General features: G+C 48.5%; 1 protein-coding gene across 1 annotated transcript; it reads right to left on the bottom strand.

Moving 5' to 3' along the window:
- Nucleotides 1–3,139: 3,139 nt before the first annotated feature.
- LOC142024876 (L-amino-acid oxidase-like) lies at nt 3,140–19,386 on the bottom strand. Its single transcript, XM_075017175.1, has 7 exons — nt 19,372–19,386; nt 16,791–17,003; nt 15,340–15,446; nt 13,980–14,175; nt 9,851–9,904; nt 5,552–5,682; nt 3,140–3,975 (listed from the first exon to the last, which is right to left on the bottom strand). The coding sequence occupies exons 1-7, from the start codon at nt 19,384–19,386 to the stop codon at nt 3,162–3,164; spliced, it is 1,530 nt and encodes a 509-aa protein (XP_074873276.1). The 3' UTR covers nt 3,140–3,161.
- Between the last annotated feature and the right edge of the window lie 931 nt (nt 19,387–20,317).

Here is a 20,317-nt window from a genome sequence, read left to right as displayed (position 1 = left end):
TCCCCCGCCCCTCCCCACCAAGACGCTGCTTCCTCAACCGATCCGACCGGTTGAGAAAGGCTGAGGAAGCCAATGTGAGCCCGAGAAGCGCAGCATCACGGAATCCAGAATGTTTCACCTTGGATTCAGCAGGGCCACTCCAGACCCCGGCTCCGAGCCACCCATGCAATGGCAGAGCATGGCCACCACCGGAAGTGGCCTCCAGCGCCGTGGAAGCTGCACGGCGCCATTGCAGGGAGAGGTGGCCAGGCTCTGACACGTTCCACGCGCACAGGGCTGGGGAGGAGAGTTCCTGCATCCCACCAGAGTCCCGCCACCCGGCTCCTCTGACCCCTCCCGCCCTGGAGGCCCCAGGTGCTCAAGCAGCTCCTTCAGCCCCGGCGGTCGCCCTTGTGAGTCTCCGGCAATTATTTAGGTGGGATCTGGGGGGGGGTTGGCAGACAACATCCATTACTTCTGTCATCTGTGAAGTCGAGGGTTTGCTGTAGGTAGCTATCCGTACCTAAGCAGGGATAGAACCCTGGGCCTGGAAGAGACCTCAGAAGCCCATCAAGTCCAACCCCCTGCTCAAAGCAGGACCGATCCCAGCTAAATCATCCCAGCCCCCTGGGTTCCCTCTGGTATTTCCCATCCCTGGTCAGAACAAATTTTGTTCCGTGCACCAAGGGATGTGGGGATGTGCACCGCCAACAGAGGCACACGCTGCCGGCTGCAGGTGGCTGTGGGGCGCCCACCTCATGTCACTGCTCATCTTACGGGGAACGCTGCCAAGGTGGGTTGTAGAAACCTCTAGGGAAGGAGAGTTTAGCACCTTGCTGGGTAATGCATTCCAGGGCTCCACCACCCTCCGGGGCTATGGCGAGGCTGCAGATTTCTGTTGGGAACCTGGAGGTCTCCCCACAGAAGTCTGCCCCTCCAGGAGACCTCTGCTGACATCCTGGTCAACCTCCCAGGAGGAAGATGGGAGGTGTTGGCAGAGGGTTTTTTCCCCACATCCAGGTACTCTAGCCTTACCAAAGGCAGGTTGTGTGGCTGAGTGGTCTAAGTTGCTGGGTTAAAGCTTCAGCTCCCTTTGGGCAGGTGGGTTTTAATCCTACTGCTGTTACGTTCTTCATGGTGGGTGTGGGGATAGTTCAGATAAATTCATGGAGGTTAGCTCCATCAATGACTTTTAGCCTGCTTGGTTAGGAATGGTGTCCCTAGCCGCTGTCAGAAGCTGGTAATGGATGGCCAGAGAGAGATCTCTCCATGACTACCCATTCTGCATGGCCATTCTTATGTTCACAAATAGTCACCCCAGGGGGGCCACGGTCTCCTGTTCTTTGGGATGTTCCCTGATGGGCTGCTGCTGCCACTGGCACCCACCTTCCAGCTCTCCGGGGTTCCCCACCATTCTGTCTGCTGGCCCAGATCCTCCGGTCTTCCCCCAGCCAGGGCACAGAGTTGGGGTTACCTCGCCCTCGCAGAACAATATAGACCCCGATGAAGCACAGCTCTGAACAGCACCCCTGAGTTATTCATATTTATATTCATAACCCATTTTCCATACAGCCTCCATCCATACATACATACATCTTCCATACATCACACTGGCTGCGGCCCTACTAGCCAATGGTAATGTGGCTCTTCAGAAGAGGCTAATGGGGGCGGTGACCACGCCAGGGCTGCAAGCTGCGGTCTGCGCACGCCCTGTGCGTGATCCAGGTTTTGCTACCCAATCAGAAGCCAGCATGCCAGCGTGTATTGCGAAACCTCCCCGCAAGGAGCTAAGGGCTCAGCCACATCCCAGGACGCGGGGCCGGCTAAGGGCTTGGTCACAGATGCAGAAGCCAGGCCCTCACCTCACCAAACATCACAAACGCCTGAAAGGCACAGCGCACTGACGTCGGCCCGGGGCTTGCTTCCGTGGCCAAACCCCGATAAAAAGTTAAACTCCCTCCCTCCCGAATCGGAGACGTGTGCACCTCGACAAGCCGGCCCGAGTCGCTTGCCCCCCTCACTGCTGAAAATCCAGAACCTTTCGGCTAGATGCTGGTGAGGGCTCTGCTCGCCATACAGCCTGTGGGAAGAGGCATCCGTCACACTGGCTGTGGCCCCACTAGCCAATGGTAATGTGGCTCTTCAGCGGTTAGAGCATTGGCTTGCTAAGCCCGTGGTTGTGAGCTCAACCTTTGAGGAGCCCATTTAGGGTTTGGGGCAAATAGATGTCAGGGATGGTGCTTGGTCCTGCTAAGAGGGCAGGAGACTGGACTAGATGCCCTCCTGAGGTCCCTTCCAGCTCTAAGAGATGTGTATCTCTAATCATAATTTCTTATTTTTTTAACATTGATTAAGCCATTGTTAATAAAGCTTTTTTTTTTTACACTCACTGCTCATCTCATCTCTAACAAGAATTTTTGTGGCACCTTATAGACTAACAGATATTTTGGAGCATCAGCTTTCATGGGCAAAGACCCGCTTCATCAGATGCATGAGTGGGGGGCAGGTCTTTGCCCACGAAAGCTGATGCTCCAAAATATCTGTTAGTCTACAAGGGGCCACAGGACTTCTTGTTGTTCTCGAAGCTACAGACTAACACGGCCACCTCGCTGATACTTATCTCATCTCTGTCCACCACTCGGCCAGCAAACCCCTTTTACACCCGGGACAGGGGCTGCCATGGAGATGCCATGCCTTGTCAGAAAAAGGTGGCCACGCATGTTTCGAAACTATCAGTTTTGAAACCCAGGCCGCCTGTGTAGCTGGGGGCCTTTCAAAATGGCCCCCTGATTTCAAAGGCCCCTTCTTCCTATTTGGTTTTGGGAACAAGAGGCTTTCGAAATCAGGGGGGTCATTTCGAAAGGCCCCCGGCTACACGGGTGGCATGTGTTTTTAGAAACCGGCAGTTTTGAAGCGTGTGCAGCTGCCATTATGCTAATGAGGTGCTGCATATTCATGGAAGCACCTCATTAGCATCTTCCAAAGTGCCACACTACCATAGCTCCTCTGAACGTGGTGGCTAGTGGGGCCACAGCCATGGCATTTTTGGACTGATACACGCAGTGGGACATTGAGGAGCTACCGTCAACATGACGAGGACAATAATCACGATGCTCCATGATTAGCAGAGAAACTTTTAATTCCCTGGTTGGTCTCTGCTTCACTAAATTCCCATGATGCCTTCAAAATTTATTTTTCTTCAGCAATTTCTGTCGCCACTTGGGTGACGCATCGACACCACGGTAAATGCTCTTTGCAGCTCTCACAGCAGCTTTCATAGCCGTGTCGATCCAGGCGTGAGGATGGGCGGTGTATTCACCTGCAAAATAGACCCTCCCTTCATTCTGATACAAAGCTTTTGTGTAGTCAGCAAACTGATACTGGGTTAACGACACATAAGCTCCCATTGCATATTTGTCCAGGCCCCATCTTTTGATCACATGTTTATTGCAGACCTTCTGGATGTAATTCTTGGGAAGCTGGTGGATTTTGGCCAGGTCTTCCATCACCACATCAATGGACTGTTCCTCAGTGAGAGAAGTCAAGAATTCAGCATCATCATCCCAGGTGTAGGAAGCCAGGATCACCCCTATGCCACTGGAGAAATTGTGGTTGAGGTAGTAGATGAACCGGGATGGGTCATCAGTGACTGACCTCCCTTTATAGATATCATCATTCTCCCAAAACTTATCGCTGCAGGCCAAAAAAATCTTCACAGCCTTGGAGTAGTGGAGGGAGCGCAGGGCACGGGTCTTGAGGGTGGAAAGAGGTGGAAAATATTTGATGAGCCGTGCTGCTTTGGCCGTGGTGGTGACCAGGACGTAGTCGGCTGACAGTGGGAAGGGGACCGACTTGTGCGACTGTTTGTAAAACACTACCACTTGGTCTTTGTCTTGTTTTATCCTCACTGCCGGGGCCTCAAGTAGAATGTCCCCCTGGAGGGTCTTGTAGAAAGCTCTTGGCAGCTGATCGAATCCGCCAGTGATCTCATCAAAGCTGAAAGAAAGGCAGCGGGGGGAGCAGGGGAAGGAGAGCGTCGAAGAATTACAGCCTCTGCCAACAGTGCTCTGAGGGACTACCACCAAAAATAACAAGCGGCGCTGTAAGGACCTGCTTTGCTCAAAATATAATTTACCACCTTCCCCCTCTGCACCCTGCTTCCTACCTCTCCCAGTGGCTGTTGCAATTACAGCTTCTTTTTCATAATACTTGTAAATTATCAACTGCCAGATGTGCGGCAGTTACAGGCAGGGTTATACCTAGTGGGAGTGGGTCCGGGAGCAATGCCCCTGCCTCAGGCCCAGGGCCCAGGCTGGGGCACTTCACTTCCCATTGCTATGGTGAACAGAGCACAGCAGGCTGGGAAATGGGTGGCAGAGTGGAGAAGTGCTGCATCCCTCCAGCTCCGTCGCCACGGTGAGTGGTGGGAGGAACAACCCGCCATAGCCGCTCCATTCCGAGCCCCGCCAATTAACCCCCAAGCCACTCTAGGTCTTACAGGTCCTATCCTTGGGACAACTGAGGCAGCCACTTCAGGGATCCCCACCTTGTTGCACTGCAGTGGCTGCAAGGAGCCATCCTATGAACACGATGGCTCTGGTTCAGATGAAGACCAGTGTTCAGCTTAAAGTTTCACTCTTCTAAACAACCTAAACTCTGCATGATGCCTAAGATCGCCTTGGAATTAGGTGTGCCTCATAGGGCACTGGGTCAGGCTAATAATGCTACTTTGGGGTCATTTGAGCCCAGGGTTCCTTTGATACAACTGTGTGATGCTCCGATGTCACCACAGAGGTTCTCTTCATAGAATCATAGAAGGCTAGGACTGGAAGGGACCTTGAGAGGTCATCAAGTCCAGACCCCTGCCCTCATGGCAGGACCAAGTACTGTCTAGACCATCCTCGATAGACACTTATGTAACCTGTTCTTAAATATCTCCAGTGATGGAGATTCCACAACCTCCCCAGGCAATTTATTCCACTGTTTGACCACCCGGACAGTTAGGAACTTTTTCCTCTTGGGCTGAAGTTAATTACTGAGTTCCATAGACACTCTCCCCACAGAACCCACAGCTAGAGTCTTTCATTAACATACACCTCATGCCTTCCGAAAGGGTCCCCTGCCCCGGAGGACTAGACTAATCTAGTAGAACAACTGCCCTTCTCTAACCATTCAGCCCTGGCATCCCAGTGCCCTTTTCAAAGAAGACATCCGGCCACGCCGATGGATGAGCTACAATGAGATTCATGAGCTGACTGATGTATCAGAAGATGGATGGACGGGGAGTTCCTGGCACAAACGCACATTCTTCTCCATAGCAACGAAGGGTCCTGTGGCACCTTATAGACTAACGGAAAAGTTTTGAGCATGAGCTTTCGTGAGCACAGACTCACTTCATCATCTGATGAAGTGAGTCTGTGCTCACGAAAGCTCATGCTCAAAACTTTTCCGTTAGTCTATAAGGTGCCACAGGACTCTTCATTGCTGTTACAGATCCAGACTAACACAGCTACCCCTTCGATACTATTCTTCTCCATAGAAATCCAGTGACGAAAGACACTCTTTTTCTTACCTTTCTTGGAACGCCAAGTGTTCCATGACGGAGTGAAGAAAAGACACGTAAAAATTACCATCCAAATTCAGCACGTCACCGATCATGTCAACGGCGGCTCTGCTTAAATTGCCTTCTTTAATCAAATATTCCTGAGGGGAGGAAGTGAGGAAGGACAGAAAGGGGGTGCATATCATACCCACACTGAGCAACGACAGCTGAAGAGATATTTCATTACAACAGAACATAGGAATTATTCAGTACACATAAGGGATAGGCAGACACCAGGAATAGGACCCCACATAACCCCGTAGGGGAACAGTTGAACCTCACTGGACATTTAGTAATGGATATTGAAGTACCTGTTCTTCTACAAAGGAATTTGATCACCCGATTAAAGAGGGACACATCTGCACTGGAATTCTTCTACAAATTTAATATCTTCATCTGAGGCTTGAAAAAAGATCTAAACCGTGTGGTTTATGTGTCACCAGACCCTGGTTGTTGGCAGGTCACAGTGTGAGTGATAGACAAAGTTTAGGGGCTGCTGCCTTGAGGAGCTGGGGCCTTGGGGAGAACATTTCAATGTCGTTTTGGTGAGCCCAGCCAGCTCTTCAACAGATCCAGTGTTGCGAGGGACCCCAGCTCGAGTACCTCGTGGGGGTATCTACTGAGAAGGACACACCCAGCTATGCCTGTTACCCTTCTTGGTCCTGAAACTGTTCTACCACTTTCTCTCATGTCGAGTTCAGTCCTTATTCATTCTCACGTCAAACTTCTGTTGGAGTCTTTGTGCCCACAAGGACTATGTGGTTTAAAACTGGTCAAATGAGATACACAGCAGAAGAGCTGGCACTTTTGTGAGTAGCGGGGCAGGGGCTGGACATCACAGGGTAATGAGACTCAGGGAGCCCAGAGGTGAGAGCCTGAATGACTGAAAGGCTGGTGGTGTCAGGAAGCTGCCACCCGGCTACCTCATGAAAGACTTCCTCAAGCAGGAGGCAGAAAGAAACAAACTCTCTTAGGCCCTGTCTTCACTATTCCACTAATTACAGAACCCTAGGGCTGGAAGGAACCTCAGGAGGTCATTGAGTCCAGCTCCCTTCTTCAAGCAGGATCAACCCCCACTAAGTCATCCCAGCCAGGACCTTGTCAAGCTGGGACTTAAAAACCTCAAGGGATGGAGAATCCACCACCTCTCTAGGCAACACATTCCAGTGCTTCACCACCCTCCTGGGGAAGTAGTTTTTCCTAATATCCAACCTATACCTCTCCCTCTGTAACTTTAGACCATTACTCCTTGTTCTGCCATCTGACACCACCAAGAACAGTTTCTCACCCTCCTCTTTAGAACTCCCCTGCAGGAAGTTGAAGGCTGCTACCAAATCCCCCCTCAGTCTTCTCTTCTGCAAACTAAACAAGCCCAAATCCCTCAGCCTCTCCTCGAAGGTCTTGTGCTCCAGACCCTTAATCATTTTCGTTGCCCTCCGCTGAAACTGCTCCAGCACATCCACACCCTTTCTATACTGGGGGGCCCAAAACTGGACACAATATTCCAGATGCGGCCTCACTAAATAGGCGCTGTGTCCATCAATGCAACATCATTGATTCAGCGGGTCTGGTGAAGACATGGTAAGTCGATGGCCGAGCGGGTGCTCCCCCATCGACTTCAGTTCTCCACCTGAACAAGAGGTGGAAGCAACATTGCCGGGCGAGCATCTCCCATCGACAGGGAAGAGTAGAGAGAACACCGTCAGTCGATGTGAGTCACGCTGATGGAAGGTACAGTAGGTACGGAACTTAACTGAGATCTACTTACAGGGTGAGTATAGCCGAGGCCCTGAATGCTGTGGGAGTGGAACACCCTCCTGAACATCAACTACCCTTTGGTGAGGTTTGTCAGCTCCCTCACAGAATCACAGAATCCTAGGGCTGGAAGGGACCTCAGGAGGTCATCTAGTCCAGCCCCCTGCTTCAAGCAGGACCAACCTCTATTAAGTCATCCCAGCCAGGACCTTGTCCAGCCAGGACTTAAAAACCTCAAGGGATGGAGAATCCACCACCTCTCTAGGCAACGCATTCCAATGCTTCACCACCCTCCTGGGGAAGTAGTTTTTCCTAATATCTAACCTACACCTCTCCCTCTTCAACTTCTGACCATTACTCCTTGTTCTGCCATCTGACATCACTGAGAACAGTTTCTCACCCTCCTATTTAGAGCTCTCCTTCAGGAAGTTAAAGGCTGCTATTAAATCACCCCTAAGTCTTCTCTTCTGTAAACTAAACAAGCTCAAATCCCTCAGCCTATCCTCATAGGTTGTGTGCTCCAGCCCCTTAATCATTTTTGTTGCCCTTCGCTGAACCTGCTCCAGCAAATCCACATCCTTTTTATACTGGGGGGCCCAAAACTGGACACAATATTCCAGATGTGGCCTCACCAGTGCCAAATAAAGAGGAATAACTACTTCTCTAGATCTGCTCAAAATGCTCCTCCTAATGCACCCCAGTGTGCCGTTAGCTTTCTTGGCTACAAGGGCACACTGTTTACTCTTATCCAGCCTTTCATCCACCATAACCCCTAGGTCCCTTTCCAGTGTACTGCTGCTGAGCCAGTCGGTCCCCAGCCTGTAACAATGTTTGGGATTCTTCCACCGCAGATGCAGGACTCTACACTTCTCCTTATTGAACCGCATCAGATTTCTTTTGGCCCAGTCCTCCAATTTATCCAGGTCCCTCTGGATTCTCTACCCTCCAACATATCTACCTCTTCCCCTAGTTTTGTGTCATCTGCAAACTTGCTGAGGGTGCAACCCAGTCCCTCATCCAGGTCATTAATAAAGATGTTGAATAACACCGACCCCAGAACTGAGCCTTGCGGCACTCCGCTTGAAACAGACCGCCATAACCAATCCCTCATAACCAATCCTTGGCGTACGGCTGGGGGCTCCCGTTCAGGGCACAATCCTTCGTCCCTTTTGATTCACTGCAGGAGATCATGGTCCCCCGTGAAGTCAATGGGAGCTTTGACATTGATTTAAATGGGAGCAGGATTTCACTCACAGCATCCATAGCAAGAAGTTATCACTTTTGATCAAACAATCATGGCCCAGCTCATACCTCCGATGGCCTTGGTTCTCAACAAGGGGTACCTGTACTCGTGCGGGTACACAGAGGCCTTCCTGGGGTTACAGCAGCTCATCTCGGTATTGGCCTCGTTTTCTAACAGGCTACTTTAAAAACATGAGCGAAGTCCGAACAAGCTGAACTGTATGACATACCATTTTTTTTAACTGGTTTCTATACTACACTCTGCAGTGTCAGCAAATGTGGATTTATTTCATAGTTCTATCGTGAAAACAAGAGCTGGAATCATTTCTCAGCCATGGCCTGCGGTGACGCTTTTGTATGTCTAAGCGTCTGATTCGGTTGGCAAGTCGTGTTTGAGCGAGGTGAAACATGGGGGGTGCACAGGACAAATCGGCCTCTTGAGAGGGGCCCCCTCGCCGGGGCAGTCTATGATTTGTAGGGAAGAGGGTGAGCTCAGTGCTTAGAGTATTGCTTTTTGGAAACCCAGTGTTGTGAGTTCAGCCCTTGAGGGGCCCTTCCGGGTTCTGGGGCAGATTAGATTTGAAAAAAAAAAATTCCAGGCACAGAGATAGGTCCTTCTGTGAATACAGGAAACTGGACATGAGGACCTCTGGAGATGCCCTCCGAGTCTAGGAGATATGTTTCTCTCCTCAATGTTCACCGTCACTATGGAGTGAAAATAATAGCGGGCAGGGGCACGTCATTGACATAGCCATGGGTTGAGGACATGGGCCTGCCATTCGGTGGGAAAAGGAGCTGCTATGTTGGTTACCCAGAGGAAGATTCTGCGTTCACTATGTAAACACAGACAGAGCTTGCTTGCTACAGACCAGTGTTTCAGAAATGACCTTTAAATGTCGCCCTGCTCCTGACACAAAGCATACCCTTGAGGGCACTACGCCAGATCCTATGGCGACCCATGCACCAAGCATGCTACCGCCATACAAGGTGTCAGATGCAATGTCTCCTGCTGGAGATTGCATGTATAACCACTCTTTAGCAGAGTTGAGCCTGGGCTCTCTGGAGCATCAGGCAGGTGCCTCTCCAGCTTGAGCTAGAGGACAACTGGCTCTGGGCTAAAGCTGTAGATGGTACTTATTCTTTCCCTGTGATGGGGTCTCGGTACCACTCCATGGGACAGTGAACCACCCATCCCCCAAGGTGTTCCACTAGCTGGTGTGAGGAAAGCTTGGGGAAATCAGGCCAAGGCACCGTGATGCTGACTTCTATTACCTTGACGGAGAAGGAGTCATATTTCTCTTTCAGAGCTCTGCAGTCTGTGGTCTCCTGGGGAGCAACCAAGAGAACAGTCATTTGTGTCCCAGTTTCAGCTGTCCCTCTGCAGATGGGTTATATTCCCTATTGGCAAGTCGGTATTTACAGACAGTGTCCCTGGGGCAGGACATGGCTCAGGGGAAAGAGTTGTTAAGATCTGGGGTCCGTGGGGGACAGCTGTTGTTTTCCATTCTTGCAGTTCTCCAAATAACCAAACTGCTTTCACTCTGGGGTCGTAAGCAACCAGCTGGTGTACCCTGCTTTGCTCAGGTCCTTAACTCAATCAAGGGGTGGTCGGGGGGAAAAAGGGAAAATGTACATGCTTTATTTAAATGATTGTATTTTTCAAACATACAGGCTACGTCTACACTAGCACACTACGTTGAAGTAGCCTATTTCGAAGTAAGGACATCAAAATAGGCTACTTTGATGCTTATCGTCTATAGCTGCGTCTACACGTGCACGCTACTTCGAAGTAGTGGCACCAACTTCGACGTTAGGTGGCGAGACGTCGAAGTCGCTAACCTCATGAGGAGATAGGAATAGCGCCCTACTTCGACGTTCAACGTCGAAGTAGGGACCGTGTAGACGATCCGCGTCCCGCAACGTCGAAATTGCTGGGTCCTCCATGGCGGCCATCAGCTGGGGGGTTGAGAGATGCTCTCTCTCCAGCCCCTGCGGGGCTCTATGGTCACCGTGGGCAGCAGCCCTTAGCCCAGGGCTTCTGGCTGCTTCTGCGGCAGCTGGGGATCTATGCTGCAGGCACAGGGTCTGCAACCAGTTGTCAGCTCTGTGTATCTTGTGTTGTTTAGTGCAACTGTGTCTGGGAGGGGCCCTTTAAGGGAGCGGCTGGCTGTTGAGTCCGCCCTGTGACCCTGTCTGCAGCTGTGCCTGGCATCCCTATTTCGATGTGTGCTACTTTGACGTGTAGACGTTCCCTCGCTGCGCCTGTTTCGATGTTGGGCTGAGCAACGTCGAAGTTGAACATCGACGTTGCTGGCCCTGGAGGACATGTAGACGTTATTCATCGAAATAGACTATTTCGATGTTGGCTGCACGTGTAGACGTAGGCTATATGTCCTCCAGGGCTGGTGCCGTCAACGTTCAGTGTAGAAGTAGTGACAGAGAACGTCGAAAGGATCTGCCCCGGAAGGAAACGTGGAGCATCCACACACACGAGTGCTCACCATTGAAATCAGGGGACAGCAAAGCCCCAAGCCTCTCCCTTAAAGGGTCCCTCCCAGACACACTCGCCCTGCACAGCACGAGATCCACAGAGCTGAAAACCAGTTGCAGACCCCGTACACACAGCACTGACCCCCAGCTGCAGCAGCAGCAGCCAGAAGCCCAGGGCTAAGGCCTGCTGCACGCAGTGACCATAGAGCCCCGCAGGGGCTGGACAGAGCGTCTCTCAATTCCTCAGCTGATGGCCGCCATGGAGGACCCTGCTATTTTGAAGTAGCGGGATGCGGATTGTCTACACATGCCCTACTTCGACATTGAACATCGACGTAGGGCACTATACCCATCTTAGGATAGGAATAGCGATTTTGACATCTCGCTGCCTAACATCAATTTCTACGTCAAAATAGCACACGGCGCGTGTAGACGCGACGCGTGCTATTTTGATGTTGTGCTGACTACTTCGAAGTAGCCGGCTAGCGTAGACGCACCCACAGTGTTGTTTTTATGCAGGTAATTTTTATTTTGCATTTCTTTTAAAAAGACTTGTTCAAACCATTCCTTTTAATTTTTGTGTAATTTTTAAAATGGGAATTCCATCAAGTGTGTCTTGTTTTCTTCATCCCTATGGACTGTTATTGTTTGCTATGTATTAACGAAAAAGGTCCGTAGTCCGTTGGGTTTCCAATATCATTTTCTTCTTTGTTTCAAACCTTAGGCATTGATTTAGCTGGGCCAGGACAGGGCTTGTCTCAGGGCTCTCTCAGGGCTTGTCTACACTAGCCCCTTCCTTCGAAGGGGACATGTAAAGGAGGCTGATCGGTGAATAGCAATCAGGTGCTTCACTGCATATGCAGCTCCTGACTAGCATAATTCTCTCTGCATGCTGGCAAGCCATGCAGCCACAGGCACATTGAAGTACCGGTGCAACTTTGAAGTTCCCTCACTCCCAAAACTTTACGTGGCTTGCCGGCACGTCGAAGTTCGCAACTTCAAAGTTCTCCGTTTTATCTCCCTTCTGTAAGGTTTATTGAGGCACCATGCTATCACAGGTTCATCCTATTTTTCTCGCTTGTCTTGGTTCAGTCTCTTTCAGCATTCACTCAGTTCTGTGCATTTTGAGGACTGTGCCTTCTTTGGTAATTATGTTACTTTTCTGTTTGGTTTGAAGAGCAACAATTCCATTCCAGGCACATCCTGTTTCTCTGGCACAACCAAACCCTTGTGACACTTTGGGTGCGACTACACTAGTGAACTTTGAAATTAGGCACTACTTCAAAGCAGTCTGCCCAGAGTCTACACACATTTTCCCTTACTTTGAAGTTAACTTCGAAGTAGGGGAGTCCAACTTCAAAATCCTTACTCCATTCCCGGGATTGGAGGAGTGCCATGTTTTGAAGTTTAACTTTGAAGTAAGGTGTGCGTAGATGCTCAGCTTCGAAGTCTGTTACTTTGACGTTGCGCTTCAATGTAAGCAACTTTGAAGTTTTCTATGCAGTGTAGACACAGCCTTTAAGTTGTAATAAGGGGAAGCTATGTAACAAATTTGGAGGGCCTAGCTCTTCCTGTTTAGGAGGAGTTCTTGAACAGACAGACAAAGTGACATACTTGCAAAATACACAGTAGATAAAATAACGAGATTAAGGCTCTGTCTACACTAGAGTCTTGCCAGTAAAACTTTTTTCAGTCAAGGGGGCGAAAAAACATCCCCTCTCCATTCTAACCATCAAAGCACAGCTGTGAACAGCATTAAGTAGGCAGAAAAACATCTTCCAATGACATATCTACTGCTTCTTATTGAGGATGGTTTAAATACGCTGGTGGGAGCTTTGTCTCCTGCTGGCTGTGCGTGGTGACCCAGGAGGCCTTTGCTGTAGGGTACACAGAGCCTAAAGGTAAAAGCGGAGCCAGATTTTCAAATAGGTGTCTGAAGAGACAGGTAGGCAACTACTAGTGTTTTCAAGACCACTCAAGGGTCTTCAATCCCACTGAAATCACATCAGTCTTTTGGAAACCTCACAAGAGGGTTACAGACATTGCAATGTGTTGTGTTCCAACACCTAACTTCTGGATGCCTAGGAAATCACTGGGAATCGCACCATCTCAATCACACCCTCAGGCTCCCCACACAATGGATGGGAGGAGATAGGTTAGGCACCGAAGAATGGGTACCACAAAAGCCAGCACTTAAACTGGACAATGGAAGCTGCCATAGAGGTGGGCATGTCCTTACCGCTGCTCTCCCCTGGGAGTTCAATGCTTATCCCTGCTTGGGGAATCTTCTCTGGTACCAGGAGCTAAGGGAGTTCATGAAATTAGCAGCACCTGCCTCACAGCTTTCTTCACGGTTTAGGGTGGCCAGTCGGAATGGGGCAAACCTCTGGTTCATGTCTTCTCTCTACTGGATCAGCAGTGGGGATTTGAACTGGGAGGTGCGGTGTCTCTTCCTCTCAGTTAAGATATTGTGTCTTCCCTGGGGGATGCATTAACCCCTATGTCTATTGCTAAGACATGTGAGGTCATTTTTCCATGGCTTTCTGAGCTGTCGTAACTTGAGCCACTCTGTGATTCTTTCCCAGAACTTGTTTGTATTTTTGGTCAACCTGGGAGGATTGTGGGAAGGCACTGGAGGACTATCATAACTAAAGGTTATATTCTGAATCTTTACTACACAGTTGGCTACTAGTTCAAATGAACACAAATCCTTAGCTCTTCCACACCCTCAGCTGTACCAGCTATCCTGGCCCTGGGTCAAAAGGTACTAAATCTTGAGTTAGCCGTTCTTGTGTGTGGATGGTGGGCGGGAGGGATTTGGGTTTAAAGCCAACATCCAAGTAAGAAGCTGGGCTAACTTTCTAATGACAACATAAGAACAATGCACGAGTCCTTTCCACAATGTACATACCATATCCAGTGCCTGATTATAAAGTTCATTGGCAGATTTGCCCTTCTCCGTGGGTAGCACAGCGTAATTCAAGACATCAGGATTTTGTTCAACCTCGATAGATGTTGCCCTGACTTTGTTAACCAAATACAAGTGGATGTTATTACTGAATGGGTTCATCTGAAGGTTGAATTTGGTAATAAATTCACGCACAATCCTAAGGAGAAGAGGAAGAGTAAAAAGAGAACAATTCCAAAATCAGAAAGTATGCTTTATACTCATATATCATCTCGGGCATGAATGGCCCAGCCCTATTTCCATGAATGATACTATTCACGTGTCATATAATCACAAATCCATAGTTTACCAAATCCACCTTTTTGCAGTCAATGAGAAACGTGGATAATCTTTTGAAATGAGATTTTAATAGGAGGTTGAACCTCTCTAAACCGGTACCCTTGGGACCTCACTGATGCTGGAATTTGCTCTACGATGGGAGATCAATATTGTCTATCAGCATTACCAATATTTCCACAGCTTACTGGGCTCTTAGAAGACATTTAAAGGTAAATTACAGCTAAAGAACAGCCCAGAATACTGAGATCCAGGACTGGTGGCTGAAAACAAGCTACATGGACCATGGGAAACTTAGACACACCCAGTCTAAGTGGTCATCCAGCTAACTAAATTCATGCTGGATTATGTAGTTTGACGGACAAGAGAGTTCCATATTTGAAAGTTTCAACTTGTATATTCCAAATTAAAAAAAATAGTTAAAAGGGTTATGAAACATAAAGAGCACTAAATAAATGAACATAAGAATGGCCTCCCTGGGTCAGATCAAAGGTCCATCTGGCTGAGGATCTTCTCTTCTGACAATGGCCAATATTAGGTGCCCCAGGGGAATGAACGCAAGAGGGAACCATCCCCTCTTGCCTGTTCCCAGTGTCTGGAGGCTAGGAACTCCATCCCTGCCCATCCCAGCTAATAGCTGTTGATGAACGTGTCCTCCATGAATTTATCTATCTCTTTTTTGAACCCTGTTGAAGTCCTGGTTTTCCAAATAATTTACTTTGAGAAAAATGTCAATTGTTATTTTGGCTGCTGGAGTAGATGACCACAACACAACCCACTCTCTACGTATGCCCACCCTGTCCCATTCCACCTGTGCTGGAAGAGCTACAGCTCCATCTAGGTTTCATTCCCTGGTGCAGACGGACTCTTTGATGCAAACCAATTGACCCACCCAAGGAAGAAAGGGGAGATTTTAACCTGCTCCTATCTGAGCCTTCAAAGGTTTTCACCCCCTAATAATGATAAGAAAAGTCTTTAAAATGTTCTGAACGAGGTTGGTGGGTGAGGAGGGCGAACGGTGTATTACCTGTGGTCTTTTGGCAAACGCATGGGTCCCAGGTCCGCATACCAGTCTTGTTCTCTGTGGGTCAAGATGCGTCCTCCCACACGGTTACTGGCTTCCAGAACCTTGACCTAAGAGTAAAACACCAGCAGGGTGACTGCGCCTCCTGTTGTGGCTGGGAGAGTCCCTATTTTAAGTACTGCCCTGGCTGCTCTGACTTTCTCTTTCCCGTTTACTGTTGCTGATTTGTGAAGTGGGCACAAGCAAGCAGGAAAAATGGTGGAAGTGGGGTACCATGCAGAGGGGGCAAGCAGAGACGCCAGCCCCAAACAAGGGGGAGGCAGGGCAGGGTTGGAGGAGGGAAGCAGCCTTCCATCGTGCAAGGACCCACCAGGGTTCTAGTGACCATCAACAGCATTGGGGAAGGGGTCCTCATGCAAGCAGCTGTGGGGATCCCACTTTTTCTTGAAGAATTATGGTCACCCCAAATGTAGGTCATGAGATTCCATCACTTACTCATATCTGAAGACTGGACATTTCTCTCCTGCCTGCTAAAAATTGACTTACCCACAACCCCGTCTTCTGTAAATAGCCATCAAAGAAAGTCCATTGATACCAGATGAAAGTGATTTCAGCTGGGATGTAACCACCCTGGTGCTGACTGCCTCAGGCGTGCAGATTTGAATGTCAAAAGATTTAAGCATAGGCTTAAAGTTAAGCACGTGCTCAACCACATTGCCAGAATCCAGCTGTATTCCTGCACTGACTACTCAAGAAAGGCGCTCCAGAGTGTAACCTTTCCGACTCTTTGATACTGGTGGATTGTCAAGGAGGGAGGCTTTAAACCACCTATCTCAACTAACCTACTGAGGTAACATTATACAAGCTATCTCCATGTACTTCTCCAACCTTGGATCCTGTAGTTCTTGGGTGGTTTTGGGAGAGGGAGTAGAGGATATATAGGCAATCCATAGGGATAATGGATTTGGGGGTTTCCCATGGCCCCTGGGAGAGCCAAGACAGTAGCTCTTTTCAATGGAAAAAGAAACAAAAAAGGCAAAAAGAGTAAGGATGAAAGTTAGCATTATGGGACAGGTAATATCACTTTTCACTAACAGAGAATTTTGTCAGAAATTATTGGGGTATTTGAAACTTTTGGATTATTGCCTTAATTAATCACCACTTCCGTAAAAGGTGAGATTGTGGGGTTTTTTAAAGCAGCAGTATCATTATTCATACAGCTATGCTATTATTTTGCTAATAATCCTTAGTATAAGGCAATGAACGCTTTGTCTGGAAATCAAAATAATAGAATTTTTCTTTCTTTCGTTCTTTCTTTCTTTCTTCTCTCTCCTAAGTTCACTTTGTTTCATTCTCCAGCATTATTCCCTTGATAGAAAAGGAAGGACAAGACTCTTTCAGAGGATCACTGACTCCCTGGACTCTCTCTGGCTCTTCCCTGTCGTTATAATTACCTTGCAACCAGCATCTTTTAGGAGTTTGGCAGCTGTGAGGCCACTGATTCCTGCTCCAACAATCACCACTTTCTTTGAACAATTCCTCTTTCCCAGGCCGTTTTTGGCAATCTCCACCAGTTCTTCATAGTCCTGGTCAACAAAGCATTTTTTCCAGTTTTGTTGATTGTGACCGAGACTCTCCAAGCTCGGGACGGCCAGGAGGAGGAAGAGCTGAAGCAGAACTGAAGACAGAGATGTAAAGAAAACAGACAACACCCATAGTGAGGCCAGCTCCTTTTGGAGACCATGTAGCTCAGTAATGTCTCTGATAATATTGCTCCTCAGCCCTAGGACATGGCTTCACCTCCTCGGATGCAGAGCTCTGTGATATTAACACACTGGGAATGCTGTTACGATCAAATACAATCAGTGATGAGACCCTTGGAAGGGAAGTCGGATCGCAGGTGCTCTCACAGCTCATGCATCCTTATAAAGAATTTAAGAACAAGCATTGGGTCAGATCAAGGGTCCTTCAAGCTTGGTATCCTGTCTTCTGACAGTGGCTGGTTCCATATATGAACCACAACCCAATCTACTCTTCAGGGTCTGGCCTCACACAGAGTCACTTAGATCTGGGCATACCATTGGGATCTGATGATTTATGGTGGGGGTCAGGCTAGCCATCCTCTCAGGGAAGGTATGGGGGAAATTTATCTAACACGAATGATGTGACTGAACCAGATCTTCAAGACACAACTTCATGAGCTGAACTGGGGAACCTAACCAGAATCTCTGCTTTATGTGGACAAAAGAGCCCTCCACAGTATCTTTTAAAAAACCCCTCAGTTCTACATTTGCTTTCCACAATTCAAGATAAGATTTTCTTTTCCAAACTGGAAAGCCAGGATTTCCCCCCACTCCCTAAAAATGACCACAAAGCAGTGCCGTGTCCTGTGGTATGCAGCTCCATGGAAGGATCATGCAAAGAAATATGTGGTGTGTGAGGTAACCAATACCCTCACTGCTTACACCTTTAAAATTCAAATTGACCCTCAGAACTATGTCTGGAAGTTCCCAGGGAGCCCAGGGCAGCTTTCAAAGCAAGGCTGTTGCGTGTTCCGAGTGGAAAGCTCCTTCCAAGTGGGCACTGCTAGTGTCTGTTTCTGACTGGTCTAAACAGAAGGTGACAAAGGCGTGGAGATCCCAGGTTTCACAGCAAAGGTGACTCCCTCCCCAGCAAAAGCTGATGAAAGGATATATTGATCCAGGTCTATAGCTCCCTCCTGAGCAACCATGGACTTAACGAGACCCTTATAGTGACTTTCTAGCGGTGTCCAGCCTCACCAGGAGATAAAAAGTCCACATGGAAGGATGTTCCCTGCTACTTTATCCCAACCTTTTGAGCTTCCTTCGCCTCCCTTTCCTGCTTAGCGATTCTGTTTAATGCTTCAGTGCAAATTCGTCAGAGCACATGACCCTTTGTTGAGACAGAGGTGTGAGGCCATCTCGGTGTGTTAATAACGCCATACAGTGGTATCTTATACCTTCACAAACAATGGTGCTACATAGCTGCTATCAAAATAATAAAAATAGGCAAATTATGAGTTATCAAATGATACCTTGTGGAAGGGAACAGTGAGGGAGGCATCGGACACCAGTGGGTGCTCAGGTCATGGCTGTTGTTGATGATGATGACATGATACCTTACAAGAGCTTCTTGGTACAAAGATTATTACAATCATGTGTAAGGGTATGGACAGAGGGGTCCATCCATTCACAAACAACTATCCCCCCAACAGTGAACATTGTGGAAGGCTGCCACAGCCACCTTAACACTCATGTAATATATTTTTAGTGGCACTGGCCGGCAAGAAGCTAAGCTGGGAAGGACTGGGTTAAAGGCATCGGTGCTATTGACAATAACTATTCTTTGCTCTGCAGTGATCCATATCTTCAGATGTGAGATGCTGATATCGGAAGTTTAGGCTGGACAATTGCCACCGCACCTGTATGTCACAATTACACTGAAGCAAAATGTGAAGAGCGTGCTCTTGTACGGATGTGAGACCTGGCCTCCTAAAAAGTCTCCAAATCACAAGCTACAGACATTCACAAACAGATGTCTGAGGTCCATCCTTCACATTAAAAGGGAAGACTTGGTCTCAAATTAGGAGTTTTGGAACAGAGCAGGACAAGAACAAATTGCCACGGAAATCAGAGAAGAAAGTGGGGGATGGCTGGGCCACGCTCTCCGAAAACCATCCTCCAGCATTGCCCGTCAAGCTCTCGCATGGAATCTGCAAAGAAAATGCACAAGAGGAAGACCTCGGCCAACATGGAGCAGATCTCCTGAGACTGAAGGACAACAACTGGGGTACTCTCGGAGTCAGCTTGAAGTTTTGTCCCAAAACAGAGTGAAGTAGAGGAGACTTGTAGATGACCCATGCTGCACTTGGAGTACCAGGGTTTATGTCAAGTTAAGTCAAGAGAGTGTACCTTGGCTTCTAACCAGTGTAGACAAGCCCAGGATGAGGTTAACCTAATTCGAAATAAGCTATCCGCCATCATTTCCCAAATAACTTTGCTGTGTAGACATAGCCAAAAGGACATTCATAAGTAGCAGGCTGAAAACAAACAAAAGGTAGTGTTTCTTCACACAATGTGCAGTTAACTGGTGGAACTCCTTGCCAGAGGATGTTGTGAAGACCAGGACTTTGACAGTGTTATAAAGGGACCTAGATAAATTCAGAGATATGTGCATCAATGGCTGTTAGCCAGGCTGGAGAAGGTGGTACTCCTAGCCTCTATTTGCCTGAATCCAGGAGTGTGGGTGCATCGCTTGATAATTGGCTGTTCTGTTTGTAATGCTGACAGACCTGGGTTGCTAGTACCAGGGATAAAACCTGCAAGCGCAGAGTCTGAAGCCCAGCTGCTGATGGATCTAGGTTGCCAACACCAGGGATAGAACCTGCAAGTGTAGGGTCTCAAGCCTGCACTCTACCACATGAGCTGAAGGCCAGATGGCTCTCTGCTGAGATCTGTAGAGCAGAGACTTCACTCACCTCAGATGAGGTCTCAGCCCCTCTGGGAACTACATGTTCATTTCCTGTGGGGCACCTGGCATTGGTCACTTTCCAAAGACAGGATCCAGGGCTAGATGGACCTTTGGTCTGACCCAATGTAGCTGTTCTTTGAAGAGAGCTGCTTCAAAGCATATTTCTTGGCAGGCTGTTGACCCTCAATGCCTCCCTCAGCTGCTCAAGCTTCAGGCTTATCCTAGGGACAGCCTGTTGGCTTCTTAGTCCCTCAAACCTCTGTCAGCCACAGAGAGAGGGAACTCCTCCTCCCTGGGCCTCCTTCCCTGGCTGTCCATCATGGAGCATGAGTTGGAAACGGTTGCTGGACATTCAGATTTCTTTGTTTCAGCTGTCACAAACCAGCTCCCACTGCTTAAAATCAGAATGAACCTGGTCCTCCATCTTTCCTTAAAAACGTATTTAAAAAAGAAAGTTCAGAATTTCCCAGCAATATTTTTTGGTAAGAAT

This window comes from Carettochelys insculpta, chromosome 22 (genome assembly GCF_033958435.1).
Source record: "Carettochelys insculpta isolate YL-2023 chromosome 22, ASM3395843v1, whole genome shotgun sequence".
In the NCBI taxonomy this organism is placed as follows: domain Eukaryota; kingdom Metazoa; phylum Chordata; order Testudines; family Carettochelyidae; genus Carettochelys; species Carettochelys insculpta.
This window is presented reverse-complemented; position numbering and strand designations above follow the sequence as displayed.

What these genes read in the sequence shown, in the direction of transcription:
- LOC142024876 (XM_075017175.1), bottom strand. An exon ending in ATAATCAGGCACTGGATATG is followed by an intron (nt 9,905 to 13,979) that starts GTATGTACATTG and finishes GTTGCTCCCCAG; the next exon opens with GAGACCACAGACTGCAGAGC. An exon ending in CACTTGGCGTTCCAAGAAAG is followed by an intron (nt 3,976 to 5,551) that starts GTAAGAAAAAGA and finishes CCTTTCTTTCAG; the next exon opens with CTTTGATGAGATCACTGGCG.